The sequence below is a fragment of the Pelodiscus sinensis genome, chromosome 29, assembly GCF_049634645.1.
Source record: "Pelodiscus sinensis isolate JC-2024 chromosome 29, ASM4963464v1, whole genome shotgun sequence".
Lineage (NCBI taxonomy): Eukaryota > Metazoa > Chordata > Testudines > Trionychidae > Pelodiscus > Pelodiscus sinensis.
The window spans coordinates 6938921-6962930 of NC_134739.1; the positions used below are offsets into that span (position 1 = coordinate 6938921).

General features: G+C 42.1%; 1 protein-coding gene across 5 annotated transcripts in view; it reads left to right on the plus strand.

Moving 5' to 3' along the window:
- KANSL1 (KAT8 regulatory NSL complex subunit 1) overlaps positions 1-24010 on the plus strand; it is a 171564-nt gene that overhangs the window by 18598 nt on the left and 128956 nt on the right. For 4 of the 5 annotated variants that reach the window (XM_075911136.1, XM_075911135.1, XM_075911138.1 and 1 more), the window contains 2 exons: positions 10485-11877; positions 12125-12187. In XM_075911136.1, coding sequence (XP_075767251.1) covers positions 10568-11877; positions 12125-12187 — 1373 coding nt within the window. In that variant the 5' untranslated portion in view covers positions 10485-10567. The remainder of the gene's footprint in view (positions 1-10484; positions 11878-12124; positions 12188-24010) is intronic. The other variant, XM_075911139.1, reaches the window with a different exon arrangement.

Sequence of the window (24010 nt, forward strand, 5' to 3'; positions counted from 1 at the left end):
TTATGCTATGAATACATTCTCTTCAAAGTACACTGAAACTAGGCCTTTAGGGTAGGGGGTTAATGCAAATAACTTACTGCAAAACTGTTCAGAATCCAAGAAGAGAATGGAAACCTAGCTTCTCATCATTTGCTTCTTGACAAATTATAAGTTGAAGAATGAAAGCAGAAAATAGAAGTTCTGATGGTCAAGGAGATCGAATTCTGAAGAGTAGAAGTTGGGCACTTTGCTCTTTGAATCATAGATGAAAACATCTTACTTTTTTACATGAACAAGGAACAACAGAGATTTGAAAAAGAACAGCTGAAACAAATCTAAATTCAGGAAAGGGTACTGCAAGTCTGTTCAGACTTGTTTGACCATATCTTTGTCAGCTCCTCAGTTTAGACTTGCTGCTGCAGAATTACTGTCCTGTCTCCACCAGCTCTGTGCAGCATTTAGAGTGAGAAGTGATTTGTTTAAAATAGCTTTATTAAAATCTCTTTCTTTACTGAAAGCTGATGTAGACTTCAGTCAAGTTGGTAGCATAAAGTCTGTTGATAAATTCTGGCTTTGTTATGAAGTGTCTCCTAAGTTACACCAACATTCATTGAGTTCACGTCTTGATTTTTATGCCCTCTTATTGAGGCCTGCAGTAACATGAATCTGATTGGGAAGTTCATCTTCATTTGAGGCCCAGAAATAGTGACAACCATTTATATAATAACTATGGTGTAAATTATTCATACATGACAGGTTTGTTTTATTAGAAGAAATTATTCAGCACTATAGCTTTGTTAACTTACTTTCTTTTATTGATGGATGCTGTGATGGTGATCCTCATGAATTGCTCTCTTCACTGAGAGATCCTGATCAGCTCTTAAAACAGAGACCTATTTCCTCTCAGGTAACAGTTTGCTAAAATTTAGCTTCTGAAGTATGGTCAGGATAATGGTGTGCTGGATTATTGATTCAGTATTGAGTAAGACACTTAAATGCCCTGAGAGAGTGTAGTGGATTGAGCATGGGACTAGGGAGCTCAGGTGTTCTAGTCTCTCTGCCACTAATTTGCCATGTGACATAGGGTAAGTGACTTAAATTGTTTCCTCACTGGTAAAATGATGAAAATGTAGAACTCCTTTCAAAGGTGTTGAGGTTTTAATTAGTTTGTATGGTGCTTTGAGATGTAAAGTGTTCTGTGACATCTACGCATTTTGGCAAAATATTGAAAGTTTAATGCTAATATTTTTGACCTTAACACTTTCTCCAAGAAGCATGAGGTAGGGAGGTGTTACTTTAACTCAGCAATAGAATATGTATATCAAATATGAATATATTTTTAAAATTAGACTGTTCCAATTTCATTTAAGTCCTGAGTTAAGACTACATTGCCTTGGAAAGTTGCCCAGACTATACTTACAAGTACAGGAAAGCTCTGTGCATTGTGGGTTTGTGGTGGTGCCCGTTATGATGGTGGAAACACCAATCTTTCCAATTGTTTTGAAAATACAAGAAGAGCTGAGTTTTCAGATATTTGGTTTAGACGTAAAACATTTATGCAAACATTTTTTGCTTGCATTTCACATTTTGCTTTCCCATTTCTCTCGTGCCATTTTTTTTTTTTAAAAAGGATAATGCTGGGGATTCCATTTCAAAGACTTGATATCAAACTAGGTTACTTTGCAAATAACAGTTAATTCTTGTACATAACTACCAGACTGCAAATTTCCTCTGGGAAGTGATCGTCAGGATTGCTTTTTCCTTTGTCTGTAATTTAACTGTGTGTAGACCAAACTGTGCCATCAGTGACTCTGAATGTTGCTGTACTCGTACAAGAGGGGGTAAGACCGGTATAACGTGTCATTTGAAGACTAGAGCTGCACAATTGCTATTAAGAACATAATCTGGTTTTTAGAATCATTACAGTAGGGATGCTTGAGAAGGAAAGAGTCTATGTTGATTTTCAGATTCCAGAGTTCATTTGCAGGCTAATTTTTTTCTTTAATTTGTAAGCTGACTAAATACTGTCTTGAATCATTGAGATTCCACAATGCAATTGTTAGTCATTTCAGTGCAGAACCACTCTTTAATATTAAAAGCTTTTCATGGAAGGCTATAAAATACTCCATCTCAACAGTCCTTAGAAGACACTGATCTTCTAAATATAGATAAGGAATACTGTATGCATGTTAAGTGTCATGGTTCATGCACATATCACAATTGTTGTACATCTGTGGGAGACATGAGATTTTTAAAATATATATTTTTTTAATGGGCAAACAGTAGAAAAAACTGTGTGATTTTTTTCAACTAGTCCATCATCCAGTGTCCAATCACGTTTTTTCTTACTTTGAGAGTTATACTTGCAGGAAATATGCTTCCAAATTGGCAATTATCTTTTCCAATTGCAGAATACTGAAAGATGACACATTGTTCTTCTTCCCTCCTTTTTAGAAAAGAAATTTGCCCCCATTTCTCCAAAAAGAAGTGTGTGTGTGTGCGCGCGCGTGGGGGGGGGGGAAGGGGTGTTGTACTGAGAGCTTGTTTTAGGGGAAAAAAGTCTTAGCACACAAGTTTTAAAGGCTTGCTTTTAGGCCTCTTGAGGCTTATGTTGTATGCTTGCAATCACTGATTCAAATAGCTCTTCTGTTAGCATTTTTGTAAAAATATTAAAGTATTGTTTTTAATCTCGTACACAGGATTGATTGCACTGTGTATACTTGCCTTTCTTCCATTCTGGATATATTTGGTGTCATTACACGCACGTGCACACAGAGGGAGAGGTGGAGTGGGAGGGACGTAGCATATGAATGTGAAGTTATTTGGGTTTTAATATAACTGTTTACATGAACAGGAAATCTTAGTCTATAGAAACTCCTAGGCTTCTGTTTGGGCATGGTACAAATCTTGGGAATGGACATCAATGATAAAAGCCAAGTAAGTGGATTTTGAAGCATAGCGGAGGACTTCCTGGTAAAGAAGCTAGGGAGTAATATGGGAAAGGATGGAGGCACCTTGTGAAAGGAGGCCTAAGAATGAGCATGAAGGCCAGTGGAGTTTGCATGTGGTTGGCCAGAAGATGGGGCAAGGCAGGAAGAAGCGGACTTTGGAAAGTGAAGACCATGAGTTTAAAATTTTGATACAGGAGATGCAAAACCATCTGAGGGCATCCGAATGATGATGGATGACGTGGCAAGGAAGGAGATGACTTTAGCAGCAGAATGTTGGATACGTGGGAGAGGGATTGTAACACAAGAGTCAAGTAAACCAAATAGGAAGACATTGAAGTACACTGGATGGATTATGAAGGTGTGGGTCAGAGTCTTGATGAATTGGTAGGGACAGGCTTTCGAAATGCTTAAAGTAAGGAATTAAGCCTAGGAATGTGAACAACTAGTTGACTATCTGATAACCAAATGCTTATCAGATAGTTGATATGCTAGTCGATTCCCCCCCCCCCCCCCGCTGCCTCTAACTATGGGGGGGGGGGGGAGAGGAAGGGGAAGGTCAAAGCAGCAACGGCGCATGGAGCCGGGGCCAAACCCTGGGCTTCACGTGGCGCTGTCACTTTGAAACACCACATGCAGTACCAGGCCAGCTGGGGGTGTCCACAGGCTGAACATGGCATTTCAGAACTGCAGTGCCATGTGGAGCCTGGGATCAGCTGGAGACACCCATGCTGACCCTGGGCTCCATGTGGCGCTGTCACTTTGAAATGCCAGGTGGAGCCTGATGTCAAGCTCCCAGCAGCGTTTTAAAGCAGCAGCGCCGCATGGAGCCCGGAGTTGGTGGGGGAGTCCCTAGCTGACGCCGGGCTCCATGTGGTGCTGCGGCTTTGAAATGCTGTAGGCCACAGCACTGGGCCAGTGGGGGACTGCTCCGCTCGCTGTAGCACTTTTGCCTTTGAAGTGTTGCAACAGCCCTGGGGCTGTTGCTACATTTCAAAGTCAGAGGTGCCCTTATCAACTAATTGAATAATCAATGCAGGGGAGCAGTTCTCCTCTTGGTTGCCCACTGTTGTCTTATGCTCATCCAGAACGCAAACCTCTGAGGGTAGGGTGCAGATGGTTCCCTTCCTCTTCCTAAAAGTATAACTGGAGGTAGAAGATTCCTAATTCCAGTCATGAATCTGTCAGCCCTTCTGAGTTTCCGGACTGCAAGGGTCCCTTTGGATAGTTATCTGCTGAGATTATCGTAGGTAGAAGATTTTGAAAGCCCCATTCTTAGTCAAAGCTCTAATCAAACTGGACTTTCAAAATCAATGCTTGAATAATGTCTTGTACTAATACAAGAGGCTGTCTACGTCTGTGGTAGCTGCTTAGAAGTGCCAGCACACGCACCTTATGGGCAGAGTCTCTGCACTGCTTTGACCCCCCCCATTATTCCCTGCTCTGAACCCCAAATGTTATGAGCAATTACTGTTGAAAGAATGGATTGGGGGGCACAGGTGTGTATCCGCAGCCCCTTTGGTCAGGTGACCTAGAGTTTTTTGCTGTGATCACACGGTTCACACTTTTCACCTTTCAGAAAAATTGTAAGCTACGATTGTTACTCTAACTGCCCACTAGATTTGTTTATCCTTCCTCTAGTTAATGGTAATGCTTCTGAAGTGTTATCAGGGTTTCAGGTGGATTTTAGAGCATCGTAAAATACTGCTCTTCAGTGAGAATTGTTAGCCTCGGGGCAAAACTCCCGAAAAGGGCCGCTACAGAATGCAGGCAGAGAGCAAAGAATGCGCACACAGATTATCTGCCTGAAAATTGCCAAAGGTAAGGGTCAGATCTCCAGGTATGAGTGCAACTCAAGTTGTGACCATAGCATATTGTTTCAAGCCTCCCAATTTCTGAGACCCCCTTCCCCCCCCCCCCAGTGGGCCTCAATAGTTGTCTTGCTGCATAAGCACAAATTCCTCTTAGTTCAAGCTGTGCCAACCTGGAGTTACATACTTTCCCCATAACTCCTTCAGTAGTCTGTGCTAGTCCGTTTCAGGAGAAACCGAGTCCTGTGGCACCACTGCACAGACTTAACACATTTATTTGGGCATAATCTTTCATGGACTGGAACAGATGTATGTGACTAAATGGGTTCCAGCCTACGAAAGCTTATGCTCACATACATTTGTTAGCCTTTAAGTTGCCACAAGATTCTTCGTTCTTTCAATATTGCTTTCCTGAAAGGTCAGTGATTGCAGCACACTTAACTTATGAAGAGGGATAGCAAATAGGATTAAAGCCATACATTGAGGCCCAGGTGTGCACAAAACCTTCCGTAATCTTGTGAACAGCCTATTTTTTAAAGGGAGACTTGAACTACTGCTCAAACTTGGACCTCTAATTTATGCCACACCTACATGAATCACAGCAGGCTTCAGGATATTGAGTCACCATCTGAATTTTAGAGAACTTCTACACTGAAAGTGGTGCTCAACTTCAAGTATAGCAAAGCTGGTGCTATAACATTGTCCAAGGTGAAAGTATGGAGGAAATGATCTATAGAGCTCTGAGATAATACATCAACCTGTAACTTTCCCATTGTAGAGTTGTAACCTCTTTAGCCTGGCACTGTTGGAACATGACTTGTGGTGAACCAGAGAATTTGCCGAATCACGTGAGGTCAATATTGTCTAGCAGCATTACCAACCTTCCACTGCTTACAGGGCTCTTAGACATTTAGGAGTACAGTTGGAGCTAAATAACAGTACATAATACTGAGAGCCAGGACTGGTGGTTGTAAACAAACTTGATGGTACTGTGGGAAATTTGGCCACACTTGGCATAAGTGAACATCCAGATTATTAAGATTGTGCCAGATCAGAGAGTGCTGGATTAGAGAGGTTCAGCCTATAGTTAACTAAAACTCTGTTGCAGTATCTGAATGATCATGGCCTTCGTATACAGCCGCTCCCCAAGTTACGAATGAGTTACGGACCAAACATTTGGCCGTAACTTGAAATGTTCGTAAGTCAGACCCCATTGAGTTACATTGTGACCGCGCTATTCATAAGCGCGGGTCGTGTTCGTAACTTGGGGACCACCTTTACGACTGCTTAATGGGAGGATTGGTCGTAAATGCGAGTGGTCGTAAATCGACCGTTTGTAACTCGGGGGTCGGCTGTACTGCAAAGTCTAAGCTGTATGCAGTAAAACTCCAATAGTCTGGCATCCAGTAGTCCGGCACTCCTGATAGTCCGGCATCAAAATGGCAAGAGCCTAGTGAGTGAGCTTCGGCAAAAAATGAGTCACAAGGTAGCAGCGGCAGCAGCTGAACGGAGCAAAAAGGGTAAAAAAGGCTTAAAAAACCTAAAACATTACAGTATACTGTATACAGTATGTACAATAAAAAAGGGTTAAGAACACTTTATATACAGTATATAATGTATAGTGTGTGTGTATAATACAACACCATCTTATAGTACCTCCTGATAGTCCGGCATATTTGATAATCCGGCACCACCTAGGTCCCATAGGTTCCGGGTTATCGGAAGTCTACTGTACTTGTTTCTTCTGCTGACCATTCAAGTGCAGTAAACAATGTGGATGAAGATTATTTAAAATGAATTAGTTAATGGCTCTTTTAGTTCTCTGTATAATATTAATATTGTTTTTTCAGTGACAGAGAAACCATGATATTTGCAACCGGGACTACTAGGTATTTTAAATATGTCTTCTGCAGGCCAAAAAATTGGCTTTCTGAAGGAGGAAAGAAGATGGCAATATATAAAAGTCTTGGCTTTAAAAATAAATGGCTAATTTATGTCTTCAGCATCTTCCAGGAAAGACTAGAGGTGAACTTGAGAACTGTAAAATTATGACATTGCAAATACTGCAAGAGTATAACTTGAACATTTTGAGGAGAGGGATTTCTAGTCACTGTTTCACTTTTTTTTTTTTGAGGGGGTGGGTGGGTCAGAGGAAGTGTAAACATCTGTTTTATTTCAACACCTGAGAGAGTTTGGTGGAAAAATTTCTGCATGTAAGTTGAGGACTGAGAGCACCTACTTCTGTGTTATCAGCCAGCAAGAACAAAGAAGAGGAGGTTTTATATTCTAAAAGTCAAATGAAGGAAGAACACCGCCTTCTCTAGGCCCCACCGCTATTTTTTCTCTTGAAAGTCATCTTTTTAAGGAGGGAAATGTTGCCTGTAATTTGTTTCACATGTACTACTAATACTTCTATTGTTTTTGCTCCTTGTGAGGTTTTTTTTTTTGCAAAAGAATAATTGCATTAAAAAACCCTTTTTCAGATCTGCTTCTAAGAGCAATTGGAGGCCTCTTAAATTAGTGGAACTAAGTATGGAGAGGGTATCTATTGAACAGGGAGAACTTGGACATACATTGTAAATCTTAATGTTCCATCCCTCTATCTATTCCTCCTGTAAACCTAAGGCTTGTCTAAAGAGAGTTACATTGGTTTAATTTAAGATGTGATTTCATGCTCATATTTCTGTTAACTAGGTTTATTTTTATTTCGATTAATTTGATTAGGAACAGGTTAAAATGCACAACATCAGATTACTCAATGCCAAGTAAGTGTCCGTGGAAGCATTAGCCAGTATTAAACTTAAACTGGTGGAAATGTATGTGTAGACAGAGCCTTGGATTTCCACTGTCAGAACCCAATATTTTTTTAAACTTAAAAAATGGAATCTCTGAAAGATGTAGATTGAAAGCCTGGTCTTGGTATCAGATGCCACAGCAAGGGCCCAGTTTGGTTAGGTACCTATTTTTTTTTTTTAGGAATAACAAGTAGTCCTGTGTCACACTGTAAAGACTAACAAATATATAGTATCATGAGTTTTCCTGGGTGGTAAGACCCACTTCATTGGGCTTACTCACGAAAGCTCATATTATATATTTTTATTAGTCTTTGGTGCCACTGGGCTATTTGCTTTTAAAGTTCGACTAACACGGCTATCCCTCTGCCAATTTTTTTGGGGGGAAACCGAAAAGAATAAGTGTGAGTAAATGGTTTTTACAGCAATACTTATGAAATAACAGCTGATCTAAGTGTTAGTCTGATCCGTGAATGCCCAAGTTGGGAATTTAAGGGAAGGAAGCTTCTGTAGTGAAACTTTTTCTGTCCACTGCCCATCTTCACTACAAGTGGAGTGAGTGTTTGCTACAACAAGAATTGTAATCAGCACATTTAAAAGCGTTTGGCCCAATATGTGGGGGTGAAGTTATGTTTACTGAAACCAGTGTATCAGTATGTATTTAAGAACAGAGCTGAGCATTACCTACATATAGTATTTTGCACATTTATTAAAATAAAAAAGTAAAACGGGGCTTGTTTATATTAGGAAGGCAAACTACACATAATATACTTGTGCTTTGTATACACAGGCCCTTAAGGACTTTAATAGAAGTGTTTCTTATTTTTGCTTCAGTAGTACTTGTAGCCATGTTGGTCCCAGGACATAGAAATAATATGGGTGAGGCAATTTTTTTAGCTCACAAGCGAGTATCTTCTAATAGAAGTTGATCCAGTAAAAGATATTACCCCTCACACCTTATCTTTCTCTGATTTTTCTCAGTTTATATGGAAAGGTTCTGCTAAGGAAATAAAACTCTTCAGCAGTTTGCATAATGTAAACATAACATAATTCTATTTAGCAGAACTAGAAAGCAAATCAGAAACAGACTATTAACTAATTTTAGTTCTAGATGAGTAAATCTAAAGTATAAATGGGAATAGAGAGAAAACAAACTAGCAACCTAATCTTAATCTAAAATGGAATTAGTAATAGGTACAGACATCTTTTATTACTATTCCTTGTCCATTATGGTTGGTTTCCATTGTAATTATAACCTTAATTAAACTAATCCCTCAATTTTACATCCATTTATATGATCAGATATAAACATTTTGATTTAGGACTGCTCTGAACTTTCAGCTTTCACTCTTAATTGTTTAAATATTGAAATACAGTACCAAATCAGGGACATGTGTATCTGCAACATAAAAACAAATACAAGAGAAAGAAAAAAACCTGTACAAGATCAAACTAAGTTGCTAGTGCCCTGCACTTTCAGAAATGTGTAATAGTGCTGACAAATCTTAATGGTCAAGTAAATGACAGAAGTTTGTGGTCATCTAGTCAATCTTAGAAGAAAAATTTCAATATCCATAAACTCATTAGTCCCTCAACTCATTTTTTCTCTTGAGTTGAATGTTACATTCAAAAATAGTGATTTTTATTAAGTGTTAAAGTATTCTGTCACAGTGAGGGGGAGATGAAATTGTCATGTAGCAAGAATTTAGGAAGGGAGGGACCAAGTAAACAGCTGGCTTCAGTATTGCATCCTGTAGTAGGAGAGCCTAAACTGTTGATAGTGTTTTGTTTAAACCTTAAGTTTGGAAAACAGCTGGTTCCCAAGAGTATGAAACCTGAAGAGGTCTAACTTGACAAGGTTTTTAAAAACCAACAAATGGTCTAGTAGCACTTGATAGACTGACTAAACATGTAGATGGTATCATGAGCTTTTGTGGGCTGTACCATCTACATGTTTTGTTAGTCTATCAAGTGCTACCAGACCATTTGTTGTTAGTCTGTTACAGAGAGAAAAAGCTACCCTCTGAAGGTTTTTAAAGAAAGCCACTGGAGTGGTTTTGCTAGATAGGAATGTGTTTTTCTTACCACTGGGAGTCAGTGCAGGTGGAGACTTGTTTCACCCACAACCATATTCACCTATGCTGGCAAACTTAAACAGTAATTTACCACTGATGTAGGCTTGTCAATTGAAGTCATGGAGGAGGTTGTAGTTTAGATGTAATGCAAACACTTCGTTGGGGGTCTATGATACTGATGTATGGTAGGAGAGGTGTATAAGACAGATAACTTGTTTGGGTGGGGAGGATGTTTCAGTACTCTGTTTTAAAATTCCTTAGAGCTAATCATGAAGAAGAGACCTATGGTCTTATGGGTAAGGCAGTGGACTGAGATTTAGGTGATGTGGATTAAATTCTTAGCTCTGCTACAGGCTTCCTGTGTGATCTTGGGCGAGTTACTTAATGTTTGTCTTAGAGTGTAAAATTGAGCATACGTGTCTGTTTACAGTGCAAACTATAGGGCAGGATAAGTGCTCAGTGTTTGCCTGACTTTGCTCTGACTGAAATCGATAGTTTTAGTATTGATTTGAATAGGAACGGAGTTAGGCAAAGATGGAGAGCTGCTGCATGCTCAAAGGAAGAGAAATGGAGGTTCTAGAAAATACGTGTGGCCTTGTAATTCCCCCTGAAATCTTGATCTTGTCTGTTTTGCTGATGTGGAAACTAAGGCACAGAATGAAAGGGACTTGCTGAAATGATCTCATTGCAAATTGATGTTTCAAAACCACCTCCAGGACTTAGTATTTTTCTGACCGCTAGTTTGCATTCAGACCACTAGACCATGCTTGCTTCGGTTATTTCGCAGTATTACAGGCTGTGGACCTAGGTCTGTGTCTGTCGTCAGCATTTTTTTTTACTATTTATCTGATTCAGTGACTTATTTTTTCTTTTTTTTAGGCTGTCTTCAGGCGAGGCAGGAAGAGGCAGTGGAGCTGGCCTCCGCACTGGGAGAGGCTGGATTTCCCGTCTCTCTGTGCTGAATGGCTGCGATGGCGCCCGCTCTCACTGACGCAGCAGCTGAAGCTCACCACATCCGATTCAAACTGGCTCCTCCATCCTCCACCTTGTCACCTGGCAGTGCCGAGAACAACGGCAACGCCAACAACATCCTCCTCACTGCCAACGGCACCAAACGGAAAGCCATTGGTGCAGAGGATCCCAGTGTAGATTTCCGTAATAACCCTACCAAGGAGGACCTGGGCAAGCTGCAGCCACTGGTGGCCTCTTACCTCTGCTCGGATGTAACATCAGTTCCTTCAAAAGACCCTTTGAAGCTGCAAGGAGTCTTCAACAAGCAGACCGTTCTTAAACCCCATTCTCTCTTATCACAGTCCCTTTTGAAAACAAACGATTTGTTGGGGAGACAGCCAGTGTTGGAGTTTTCTTTGGAAAATCTAAAGAACATGAGTACTAGTGGTCAGCCACCTCTTCCACAAGCACCTGTGAATGGCTTGGCTAAGAAATTGGCTAAAAGTACCAATGTAGACCATGAAAACTCCAGTTCACTGAATGGCGGGAAGCGTGTTCCCCTCTCGGCCACCCTCCAGGGTGTTGACCCTAACACTGCAGGGGGTTCTGAATCAGGGGACTTGAAGACGGGTTTGACCAATTGCACTCTTCCACACAGAAGCCTTGATGCTGAGCGCACAACTCCATTTAGCAATAATAGCACTGCAAACAAATCGTCCCTTAATTCTGCAGAGCAGCAGTTGGTGATTGAAGGAGGCGGTGGAGAGACTAGGTTGTTGTCTGGCGTAGATGCACACTCTGATTTTGGGAGTGGCAAGACAGAGGAGCAGAAATCTCCTCTGCCAGCTAGTCTCTTCGGTGCCATGGACTCTGACTTGAGGACAAGGGCACTGCTACGGCGGCAGGCGGACATTGAGAACCGTGCTCGCAGGCTGCAGAAACGCCTGCAGGTGGTGCAGGCCAAACAAGTAGAGAGACACATCCAGCAACAGCTGGGTGGCTTCTTAGAGGAGACTCTGAGCAAACTGCCAAACTTGGACTCTCTAAGGCATCGGAGCCAGCTGATGCTCACCCGCAAGGCAGAAGCTGCCTTGAGGAAAGCTGCAAGTGATACAAGTACGTCAGAAGGACTAAGTAGCTTCCTGAAGAGTGACACTCTTTCAGAGGAACTAGAGAAATTTACAGCCAGTGGGATGGCCAATTTGAGATCCAGTGAGCAAGCATTTGATTCGGATGTCACTGACAGCAGCTCAGGTGGGGAGTCTGACATTGAGGAGGAGGAACTGACCAAAGCAGAACCAGAACAGCATCATGTACCACTGTGAGTAATGTTGAAACTTTGCCTAATTCTATTGGGGTGAGGTGCAGTAAGGTGAGAAGGGATAGGAAAATGTGCCAGCTGTATTTTGAAGGATAATTTTTGATTTAAGAGTGTTTCATAGAAGGTTCTGGTAGTATCAATGTGCAAAGTTTGGCTTGCTTAACCTGCATAATCTTGTCTTAATTATTAGAGGGATTCTAGTTTTATATTTCTATAATGTGCAGCTGTATTTACTGTATTTTGACAGTGATTCTCAACCAGAGATATGGGAGAATGCAGAAATCTTGCAGGGGTTCATCAGCTCATCAAGGTATTAGTCTAATTTTACAAAAGGCTACAAGGAAAACTAGCAAAGTCAATACCAACTAAAACTTCATACAGATAACGACTGACTTATATTTCTGTATAAACTGTGTCATGTTTCTTAACCTCCTGGGGGTTATCATTTACTTAAGAACTATGTAGTAAAAATGAGAAAGTAAGTCAATTTTCAGTAATGTGCTGTGACTTTTTTTTTTTCTTTGCGGTTTTTTTTTTTTTTTTTTTTTTTTGCGGGGGGTAAGCACGTTTTTAAGTGAGGTGGAATTTGTGGCACACAAGACAAAACAGCCTTCTGAAAGGGGTACAGTAGTTTGGGAAGGCTGAGAACTACTGACCTTTGGAATCTAATTGAAGGTCTCCTCATGAAGCTGTAGAACTAGGACTGTTTAGGGCATGGGTTCCCAAACTGGGGGGCATCCCCCCGAGGGAGTGTGAAGAACTTCCGAGGGAGCATGAGGCGACCCAGCCCCCCACACCGCTGTCAATCCCACCCCACGTTTTGCTGCTATTTTTTTGGGGCGGGGGGTGTGAGGTTTTTTCAAAAATCAAAAAGGTGGCGTGATGCCGAAAAGTTTGGGAACCACTGGTTTAGGGCACCTACAGCACCCATACTTTTCATCCAATACTGCTGTGTGTGTGTGTGTGTGTGTGTGATTTTTTTTTTTCTCTTTTTCTCTCCTCTCCTAAAATTGCTCTTTGGTTGGATCTGTCCCTTCAAAGTGATATGTTCCACTGGGGCAATAGAGATCTTTCTTCATATGCTTAGCCAGTAACCTGTAAAAGATGGGCGGGATGTTATATTTATATATCTCTGTGTTGTTCAGGGTCTGCAGAATTTCCTTTTTAAAGAAAAGCATTTATCTCCTTAAAACTGTGAAAAGTATAAACTGATATATTCTAGAAAGCCTGAAACAATAGCTCTGAGAGCTCTGAACTCCACCTGTTCACTGTTAATCTCATTGACAGTCAGGTCAGGCTGTGTAGTTAATAGGACCATTAGCTGTAGTCATCACGGACTATTTGAGCAGATAGGAGGCACTGGGAATTGATGAAGTGAAAATGGAGAGGGGCAGGGAAGATGTTTGGAAGAAAGAGGAAATAGGGACCCAGTAGTGGTTTTCCTAAAGGTTAATGTTTTCTCATTTGGTGATTGCCACAATAACAAAATAACAAAAGCTAGATTATAACTTGGTCTCTATGCATACTTTCTACTAACATCAATGGGAGTTACTTTTGGATTGAAGAACCTATAAAGTCCTAAATTTATATCCCTAGTCCATAATTTAAAAATGGAAACTGGTCTCCACAGAATGACTCTGGAGTGTCAGAGTCAAGCAGCCATGTGGCTGGAAAACATCAGTACTTTAAAAGGTAAAATGTTCTCTTGAGAGAGTTTGATAATTGCCCTAATGTGGGACTGTTAATTACACCACATTGCTCCACAGTGGACTCCTCAGACCTCTAAGTGTGGTGCTAATACAGGTCCCTCAAGTACTTTTATCAATGGTAAAGATCAGTGTCTAGTAAAATATTATGTTCAAAAGTATCACCAGATTTTTGGTGAATTAAATGTGCAAAAAAAAAATCACTCTTGAACTGGTGAGTGTTTCTTTGTCCTATAGTGGTCAGTGCTGGAACTGGATTACAGGCTGGATCACCCGGTGATTATCCTATTCTTTTAATTCCTTCTAAAGAATTTAATATTGGCCACTGTAGGAAGACTGGATACTGAGCTAAATGGACCATTGGTCTGACACAGTATGACTATTGAAACAAAAGACAGGACTGTGCAGCTCTTTAAAGATTATAACAAGATGGTTTATTAGGTGATGAGCTTTTGTGGGCCAGACCCACTTCCTCAGATCAAATTGTGGAAGAAAATTGGCATGACCATATATACCAAAGGGATACTGAGTACTGAACATAAGAGTAAACTTTCTTGTGAATTGTTACCTTCAAAAAAGTTGCATGCTAAATTTTCCATAATGAGGTTTAAACATAAATAGCACAATTAGTGCTGATATGGAGATAAAAACTTTTTCTGTTCCGGAAATTAATGTAGATTGGGCATAACATTGGTGCTATAGATTGTAGAGGAACACTTTGTGCTTTTATGCACTTTGTAATGTCCACACACAATATTTGTATTAGTATTGGTCATGAAGATGAAAATAGTACAATCATCAGGGCTTGACAAACCATGGCGAAAACCACTCGCCAGCCCCGTACTGTGCATACGCAAGACCCGCATTGTGCATGTGCGCGCTGCCGGTGAATGGGGCGGGTGGCTGAAATCTACTCGCCACGAGTACTCGGGGCGAGTAGATTCTATAGTTTGTCGAGCCCTGACAATTGTTATAGGAAGAGTGATTGTTTAGGTTCATCAGATTGTGACTTCTCAGATACCACAGCGCTCTAGTTTAGTGATATCAACCATTTCTGAAGCAATAGCCACGAAAGTGGCTACTGCTATAAGAGAACTAGCTGCACTCAGCCACATTTGGCTAGTGGCTAGCGTGTTGGACACCACGGCTTTAGAGTTCTGGCTTCATAGATTACATAATTTCTTTGTAGCACAGTGAAACTTTTCATCTTTTTTGGGGGGAGGGGGGAAGATTGGGATATGTGGAAGAAGAGGATACTATGTTTTGTGATAAGTCTCAAGCGTGAGCTGCCTGATGAACCTTTCCATTCTTGTGAGGTTGTGTGGTGTGGTTTTTTGTGTGTGTGTGTGTGTTTTTCCCCCCCCCGCCCCCCCGGAAACTGAAAGGTTTAGCGTTCATTTAAAAAAAGACCTCCTCCCAATACTTTCCACAAGTATCACTGTTGGTGTATACAGGTCCTTGTGTCTGGTCTGGGTTCCCATAGTGCTGTCTGTGCCAATAAGTGTACAGGAATTATGCCTTCAGACACTATCAGTGTTGTTTATGCTGGTGATCCTTGAGTGTCTTTGGGGGCAAAGTGTCTCTTGCCCCAGTAGTGTTAGTCAGGTCTAAGTGCTGGTTGATTCATGGGGGCTAAGTGTTGGAGCCAGACTCCTATGGCGCATTATTGTTTAGTGCATTCAGCTGACAGCGTGACATCTCTAAATTAGGGATGTAAACAACTAGTTGAGTTCGCAATAAGCATATGTTTCTCTTCCCCTCCCCCCCGCCTCTGTCACAGAGGGCGGGGAACTTAAAAGCCGGTTCCCACTAGTGCCGTTTCCATGATAGGCAGAGGGGAGGCAGAGGTGTAGTGGTGGACCGAGCACAAGTTGGGAATCAGCTGTCCCAGCTCGGGCTCTGTCCCAGACTGTGCTGCCATCAGGCTCTTCATACATTTGAAAAGCAGAGGCGCAGCACCTGAGACCAGGTGGGAGCCAGGACAGCTGATTTCCAGCAGGGTCTGCAGTTTTCCCCCTTATCAAGTAGCCAATGGGTTACTTGATTAGCCGATTAACGCAATTTAACATCCCTACTCATGAACACATTATGCCTCTGGAAATTTCCACTTCATGCATCTGACGAAGTGGGTCTTTGCCCACGAAAGCTTATGCTCCTACACTTCAGTTAGTCTATAAGGTGCCACAGGACTCCTCGTCGCTTTTGCAGATTCAGACTAACACGGCTACTCCTCTGATACTTGACATTATGCTTGTGTTCATTGGGACCTGATAACCCTTAGCATTATCAGAATTCAGAGTCATTAGGGCCAGCTGCCTCCTAGAATATTGTTGGAATGGTCTTATTCTATCCACAAATGAAGAAAAAATTGTTAAACATTCTTAAACACAATATTATCCATCAGTTATTCAGAAAATTCGGTTTCTAGATGAGAAAACTGAGGCATGAAATGGTAACATTCTCCTGGTAACCAAGTAACTAGTAGAGCTAGGAATGGAACGCCAAAACTTAACTTCTTGCTCAGTGTCCTTTTCACTGACTGTGCATTGAGTTTGTGGAGTTTTTCTTTGTGGTGGTGACTTTCTCCTCTCGTGGAGTCGGTTTCCGGTGAATGAGTCTCAAACCTAAATGCACCTTTTGAAGGAGGAATTTTTCTACATCGCTGATGTTAAAGATCTTTGGGGAAGGCATGAACTTGGCGTAACTAAAAAATTACAGTCCGCTCTTCCTCCTCCTGATCGCATTGTCTGAGCAATGGTGTTGCTGGGAAGGCCGTATCAAAAGGGTTTCATGGCTTTGACATCATGGTGTACAATTAAAAGCGATCAAATCCCATGTTGTCTGCAGCTTAAAAAGCAGCTTCCACTCTCAGCTAGAGGCAGGATTGAAAAAATCATTATGTGTAAAACAGCCATATTCATTCTGTTTTGCAACATTTTTACTTTCTTCTACCTATTCTGTTCAGTTTTGGCCCTATATGTCATCACTGTGTGGAAGTGTTTGCAGGAAGTAAGCTTTTCTGTCCCGATTCTGTAGTAGAGGAATCCTGCACAATGGTGGGTTGTTTTCCAACAACAACAACAAAAAAGGGAGAATTATTGACTTTGTAATACTGCTTCTCTGACAATCTCAAAATAGGATTCTGACTTGCCCTTCAGAGTTTGAGGAGGCTTTCGGGGCACTTGCAAAGCCATTTGTGGCCTGGCACAATGGACTCATCCATTTATTTTTTTATTTTTTTTAAATAAAAGGAAGACTATTCTTTCATGAAGTGAAACGTTTAGCAAAACTCATGTTCCTTTCAAGAGAAGGAAACTGGTGGAGTGTTTAGGGTCATTCGAGGTACTAGTCACTGCATATCAATGGGGTAGAGCTCTTGAACCTTGTTTCTGTGCACAAGAGACATGATTCCCTGGCGTGAGAACCCTGCAGGAAGGTAAGTAAATTCTTTTTCATTTGAGTCTGTGCTGAAACAGATGTCTAAAAAGCCTCGTAAAACATCTTCAAAACAAGTTTGTAATAATTATATAAGCAAGCGCAGCTTTGCATAGATCTTGAATTAAGACTCTTTGGTGCAAGTGTACTAAAATGTCCCCTATTTATATTCTGCAAATTACCAGTTTAGTTACCATTTATTTTTTTCCTGAGGGTTCTAGTTTTCAAGGTGAGAATAGCAGTGTATTTATGAAAATGGCACTGAAGATTGATTATGGTTATCGCTCATCTCCTATGTATTTTTGGATGTTCTTCAAGTTGTGCAAAGTCTTCATGTGTACTGTCAAAAACTGTAAGTATAGAATGGAAGACCCAGTGCAAAACTGCTTGTAATTTCAACTCTTGAAGTTGAGTCATTCAGTGGATTTAGTCATTCAGAGGGTTTTGAGGATCGTTGTCCAGTCAGTGCTGCTTCTGTCTGTCATTGGCTGTGCCCACCCTTGAATCCCTTGTTCTGGCACCATGTTTGGTTGCGGTGAGACTGTCTACATTCCAGACTTGATTGATGCAAGCAGGTTATGTTGATGTGTAGCTGCTGAAGTTTATGCATTGCTCGGGCATGGGCATACTTGGCTGCTTGCATTGATGCTGCAAGTACTTACCAGCTGCGTGCCCCATGCTGCTGTCCAGCACAGTGCCTTTTGGGAAACTTCGTAAGGTGGTGTGGGATAGAAATTGTGTGCCCAGGAATCATAGGGAGTCAGGTTCCCAATATGCAGTATTCTTTATTCATGCAGCCATTGATTTACCCCTCTCCTCCCCCACTAATTTTTCCACCTTTTTTTGGGAGGGGGGGGGGGAACCTCACAAACCTGCACAGTACTCTTCAGTGTCTACCATCTCTGACAGAGAGACATGGAGTCTGCAGAGCTCTGCACTGCTCATAAGCTTTGCAAATACAGGATGTGACATTTCTTCCATATTTTCAGGAAGTAGTGCAACAATGGAGGGACATGATTTCTTCAAGGACAACTTGAAGGACACTGAAGATGATTTCGAGGTTGTAGGTGGTCTTTGAGCAACTGACAGTGCAGCCCTGCTTGTGGGTCTGAGAAATGAGCACTGACTGATGGGACCGCATTTTCATGCAGGTTTGCGACAATGAGTAGAAGCTGCTGAACTTTTGGATGCCAAAGGGCACATAGTGATTGTGTGCTTGCTTCAGTCCTCCAGGGCAGAGACCTAGAACGTGGGCTTCATTGACTGTGATCACCACTCACTTTTCCATGATCAGGAAGCTTGAAATGCTGGATTGTTACCTTTGAGTGGCAAATCATTTTTGAAAGTGGAAAACCCCTAGTAGGGGATGTGGTTGTGTGTGTGCAGGGCTGTTACTCTGGGTGATAAGCAGGACTGTTGCAGTAATAGGGCTCTCAAACTGTGGTGGTATGAAAGATGGGTGTGCACATCCTTTATTTGCAAGCATTATTTGTTGTCCAGGGACACTTCAGAGAACGTACTTGACACTTTAAGAACACAGGACTGTACAAAACGGTGCAGGCAGGGGCATTCTTTTCTGGCTGCGGATTACCAGTGGTGATTGTTGGGAGCCTAGTCTACCTCTTGGTCCCTTGCTCATGAAACTGTACACTGACTTCCTCAATAGCAGTTGCTGCTTCTTATTCTAGGAGGGGTGGGTGAGATTTTGTGGCCTGCACTGTGCAGAGGGTCAGACTAGATGATCATAATGGTCCCTTCTGACCTTAAAGTCTATGAGTCTGAGATGCAGAATGACTATTGAATGCCCTTTTGGAAGATTCAAGGCATATTGATAATGATTACTTAAGATGGGATCTCTGTTAATAAAATATTCCAGTGACAACAGCTGCCATTACATACGGTGAGCCAAAGGGTTAAAAGTTGCAACCAGAGTGGAGAGCAGAGCTGGAAGGGCTGTCTTTTTAAAAAAAAAAAAAAAAAAAAAAAAAAATCTCAACATGGAGCTCTTGTCGTTGAGGGAGGCTTTGAGAGACCTTTAATGGGCAGCCACGATAGCATTGGAGTGTTCCCTGGGTGTGAAGTAGGGATGTAAAAATCCCATTTAATGTGATTAATCAGTTAAACGTGATGTTTAACCGATTAAACGGAGGTGGGAGCCCTCTGTTTGGCTGGAGCAGCCCCCTGCCAATGGTGGGTGGGAAGCTGCTGCAGCCCCCACCTATTAACCAGAACCGGTAAGCATGGTGCTTTTACCAGTTAACCTTTCACATCCCTAGTGTAGAGCTTTCGATGCTGCTAAAATGTATGTAGTGCTTGCTGTACATTTGACACAAATAAGAATGGAGCTTCAAAATTGGAAAGACAGAAAATACTTCTGTCCATTTCAGTACACAAATGTGGCCAGTTGTGGCTACACATCAGCTGTGATGGGCATAGGTCAGTGTATGTGAAGCTGTGGTTTTCCTGTGTGTCCCCCTCCCTATGGATTGGTAGGCGTAAGCATCATGGCTGGCATCCTATGTGAAGGAAGTGTAGGGAACAGCTACCACAGAGTTCTTTGAGGATTGCAAAGGGTGGTGGAGTTTGGGAATTTTGGATCTCTTGGCCAACTGGTGTCTGCAGCATTTCTGGTTGGGGGTTTGTGCCCCCCCTCCCCCAGTTGACTGAGGCGACCCACTGAATTTTCCCCTCTGTGTCCTCCTTTAACTCCTGGGCCTTTCTTCGGCCCTCTTTCCTTCTCTGTTCTGTTGGCCATATTGGTCCCACGAGTTTTAGTCACTGTCCAGTGAAGTACTGGCTTGCTGAATTTTGACGACAATGTCCTTTCTAATCCCCTCCATATTTGGTAGGTGCTCTGGAATGGACGCCCTCACTGCTTCTGTGGCAGAGTCTGCTAATAAACAGATGTCATTGGATTTCTAGTCACAAGAGAAATGGAAAGTGTTTCAGAACTCCTTTTCCTTATCCCCATAAACACTAAATAAGAAATGCTTTGTAGTACGTTGGCACAGCATTGTAGTACGTTGGCACAGCACTGGTGAACATGACCCACCGGGCTGAAGTCTCTCTTGTTCAAGTAATCCATTGAAACAATGTTTCTATTGTGTGTAGCAATACAGTTTCAGTCCTTATTCTGTGGGTATGAGGTGAGGCAATGGCACTAAATATTGACACTACAGCCGGTCCCCGAGTTGCGAACAGTCGACTTACGACCGTTCGCAATTACAACCAAAAGTGTCGTAAATGGCTGACCCCGAGTTACGAACACGATCCGTGCTTACGAACAGCGCGGTCATGTGTAACTTAATGAGGTCTGACTTACGAACAAACCGAGTTACTACCAGTTGCTTGGTCCGTAACCGGTTCGTAAGTCGGAGACAGGCTGTACTTTCAATAGGAGGCGGTGGTTTTTGCTGATACCTCACTCCTGCAGGTCACAAAGAACACAGCTGTTACTGACAGTGCTACTACAGTGGTATTAACTGAATTCACTGCAGAGTGGAGTAGGGAAGTGTAGTAACTACTACAGAGGAAGAAATAAGGCAGCCATCCCTTCAAGCTGTTGGGAAAGGATCGCAGAGTTTCTTCATGGAGGTTGCATTGGGACCTCAGGAGGATATAAGGATGCCCTGTGTATGTAAATAAAGTGTAGTGCATGTATCCTGCCTTTCTCCCTCCAGGCCTAACTCAACAGGGAAATGGAAAAACAGAAACCAACTTCTGTTTTTTGATGCGCATCTACCTCTTCTTGTACAAGTAAAGCAGTGAAAAGTAGATACCTGTGCTTTTTGTCTTGGATATGAGCCAGGTGCCATCTTTATATGTAAACCTGTAAGGCAGAGTGGATGCACATGCTCATTTGAGGCGTCTTCACCTTCATTGAACTTGTTTAAGCTTGGTAGGTAGACTGGTAGAGTCCTGAACATTTTATTGACCTACCTAGCTTTATGGTATGCCAACTGCAGTCCCTTGGTTTTTAACGTGGTTACCGCTACTAATCTTACCCCTTTGTGTGCACCTCCATACAGTCTTTCTGTAGATGTCCATACTTAGGGCTGGTCCATGACTTTGCAAGCACGGCTTTTTCCTGAGCTTTTACTTCCTGTCTGCTCTAAGCAGGAGCATGCTTGTTGTGTGCAGCTGGCATGGCTGGTTAGGCAGTTGCACACCACAATGGTGAGCTGCTGCTAGAAGACTACAAGGGTTGACTCAGCGCTTCATTGGCTTGAGTAAATTGACCATAGTGCCATACCATATGAGGTGTTTTTACTGTGATTGCTGTAATGGGAAACTTGCATTGACTGGAGACAAATTTTAGTGTAGAGGCATGCACGATAGGGATGTGAAAGTTAACTGGTTAGCCAATTAAATGGGATTTTACATCGCTAATGCACAGAAAGGTTGCCACATGATAGCTTCCTTTAATGCAATTGGTAGTGTAGCCAGGCCTTGGATGTGATAATGGAATAAGCATGGTTCATGTCTAAATAGGAGTCTAGAGTCTTTGCTGCTTGGATAGAAGTTATTTTAATTAAAAAAAAACTATTCAAACTTCATTCCAACAAACAAGCTTTTACGGAACCCAAGACTTGTAACAATATTCATGTTTAACTTAAAAAAAAAAATCCCGGGGAACATCTTAAATCCAATCTTTCTCTCACGTTTTGTCTACGCTTAGAGTGGTGCATCAGCACAGCTGCAGCACTTAGTGAAGATGGGCAACCTATGCCAGCAGGAGAGCTTCTGTTGGCTGAGGTACTTAACCTCCCTGAGAGGCAGTACCTAAGATGGGAGAAGCTCTTCTGTTGACGTAGTGCTATATACACAGGGGATTGGGTTGATATAGCTGCATCACTTAGAGGTGTAGATGTTCCACATCTCCAAAGGGCTTGGACAACTATGTTAGTTGTACTGACATAATTTTGTAGCGTAGACTAGGGCTAAGTCAATATTAATGGCTCAGACATTGAGGTAGTCTAGGAAAGTGAAAATTATACAACCTGAGCAATGAAGATATAATAGTATGTCACTCCATCAGTGAAAAGTAAACTAGGCTCGAATTTTGTAAATATTACCTTTAAAATATCCAGAGACAAGTTATAATACCTAATTCTAAAATATCCAAGAAACTGAAGAATTGTCACTTCCAGAATCTAAGATGGTGTTTGTATCAAGCAACAGATTGCATGTGTGTGCTCTCTCTCGCCTTTATTTGTGTGGGGGAGAGCGAGGGGGAGGAAGAAGCTTAAAACATAAACCTTACTCCTGCCACTGTATATGGAGACTTACCAAGATTAAACTGGAGCCTGTTTTTCTTCTCTTGTGTTGAAGTAGTCCGTTTACAATGGGGAATGGGGGAGAGAAATTTCCATCAACTTGTGTCTAACGTACCTAATGTACAGTATGGAATCTTGTCCCTTGTATTCTGATTTGATGACGAGGTCATCCTGGATTGCCCTATGCGTGCTAATTTGGGATTCACAGTAGAAAGGATGTCTATTCCTAGCCCAACCCTGGGAGCTGTCTTCTCATGAAGAAGAAATAGAATGGGGTTCCCTCTTGCAGAAGGCTAGGTGAAAATTCCTAAGAGATTTCTGGGGACATAGCAGGGTACCTTGGTTTTACTGCTTGCTTGATAATGTCCCTCTAAATGGTGGAGGTCTTAGTGGCGTTCTCTCAGATCAGTAATTTTAGGGTTTTGCAGCTTCCTTCCTAGACAGGCAAAAAGAAAAACGGACTGGGGTTTCCTTTTTCTTGTAGTGAGATTTCCCCAGACACAAGTGAGATTTGACAGTAATTTTAATGTAGAGGCACTTTAATGTAATAAGAGCTTGCTTATTAAAAGTGAGTACTTGATAGGGATGCAGTCAAGTAGTTGCTCTCTCCACCCCCCACTTGCTGCCTCTATCAGAAAGAGGCAGCAAGGGGGGGGGGGGAAGGAGGTGGAGTTGGGGGGAGCGAGGTTAGAAGCAGGCTCCCTCCAGCTGTGTGGGAGGGGGAGGGGGCGTTTCACCTTTGAAATGTGCAAGAGTCCCCGCTGGGGCTCTTTTACATTTCAAAGCGGGGTGTGTTGGTCCACACTGCATTTCAGTCTATGAAATGCACAAGAGCCCCTGCTGGTGCTCCTGTACCTTTCTAAGGCTAGTCCTTATCGACTAATCGAATGGTCGATGGAAATCCCATTGACTAGTCAATTAGTTAAGTGAAAGTTAGCATTCCTAGTGCCTGACTCCCATCCCACTAGTAGTTTCTCTGCAGTGCTCTATTCTTTATGTACTATTCTTGTGTGTGTTTACCTGTGGTGCTGTTTTCCTCCTCCTTTTATATTTCAGTTCTGTATATCACCTAGAAAAGCTCCATTCTGTAGCCCATGGCCTTCACGAGGGAGTGGAACAATATGATCTAAAGGAGGTGGTAGTTGTGCGAAAGATCAAGTGGCTGGGGATGGAGTGAAAAGCTGCCAGGGCAGAACTCCAAAGGGTTTGACAGAAAAGGAAACCAGACAGAACACTGCTGACCTGTAAAAGTAAGAGATGATGGGACTGCAGGTATTGGTGAATGGAATGGGAAAAGGGATCAGGGAAGGGAAGTGAAAGTATTAAAAGGGAAGAAGAGAAAACAGCTGGGAAAAGGAAGAGAAGCCATACTCCTTTAGAGCCCTTGGGAGAAGGTGAAAACTGGCTGTTTGTGGTGATAGGTGAGTTAGTGTCAAAATATCTGGTTTGGGGACTAGATCCAGCTTGCTTATTATATTTTTAGAGAATTGGAAGATCCCGCAACATGCGTAATCACTACATTGTTTAAAAAAATTATAGACTGTGTGGTTGCAACGATAGCATTTGACCTATTTGTAATGGATTCAGTGGCACCTGCAGTATCATGCAACTAGCATGAAGAACTCGAACCATTCCCCCTCCTTCCCAGCTCTTTCATCATTGATGTGATTAAAGCCTAACAGCACTAATCACTTCACCCTGTAAGATAGGGAAGAG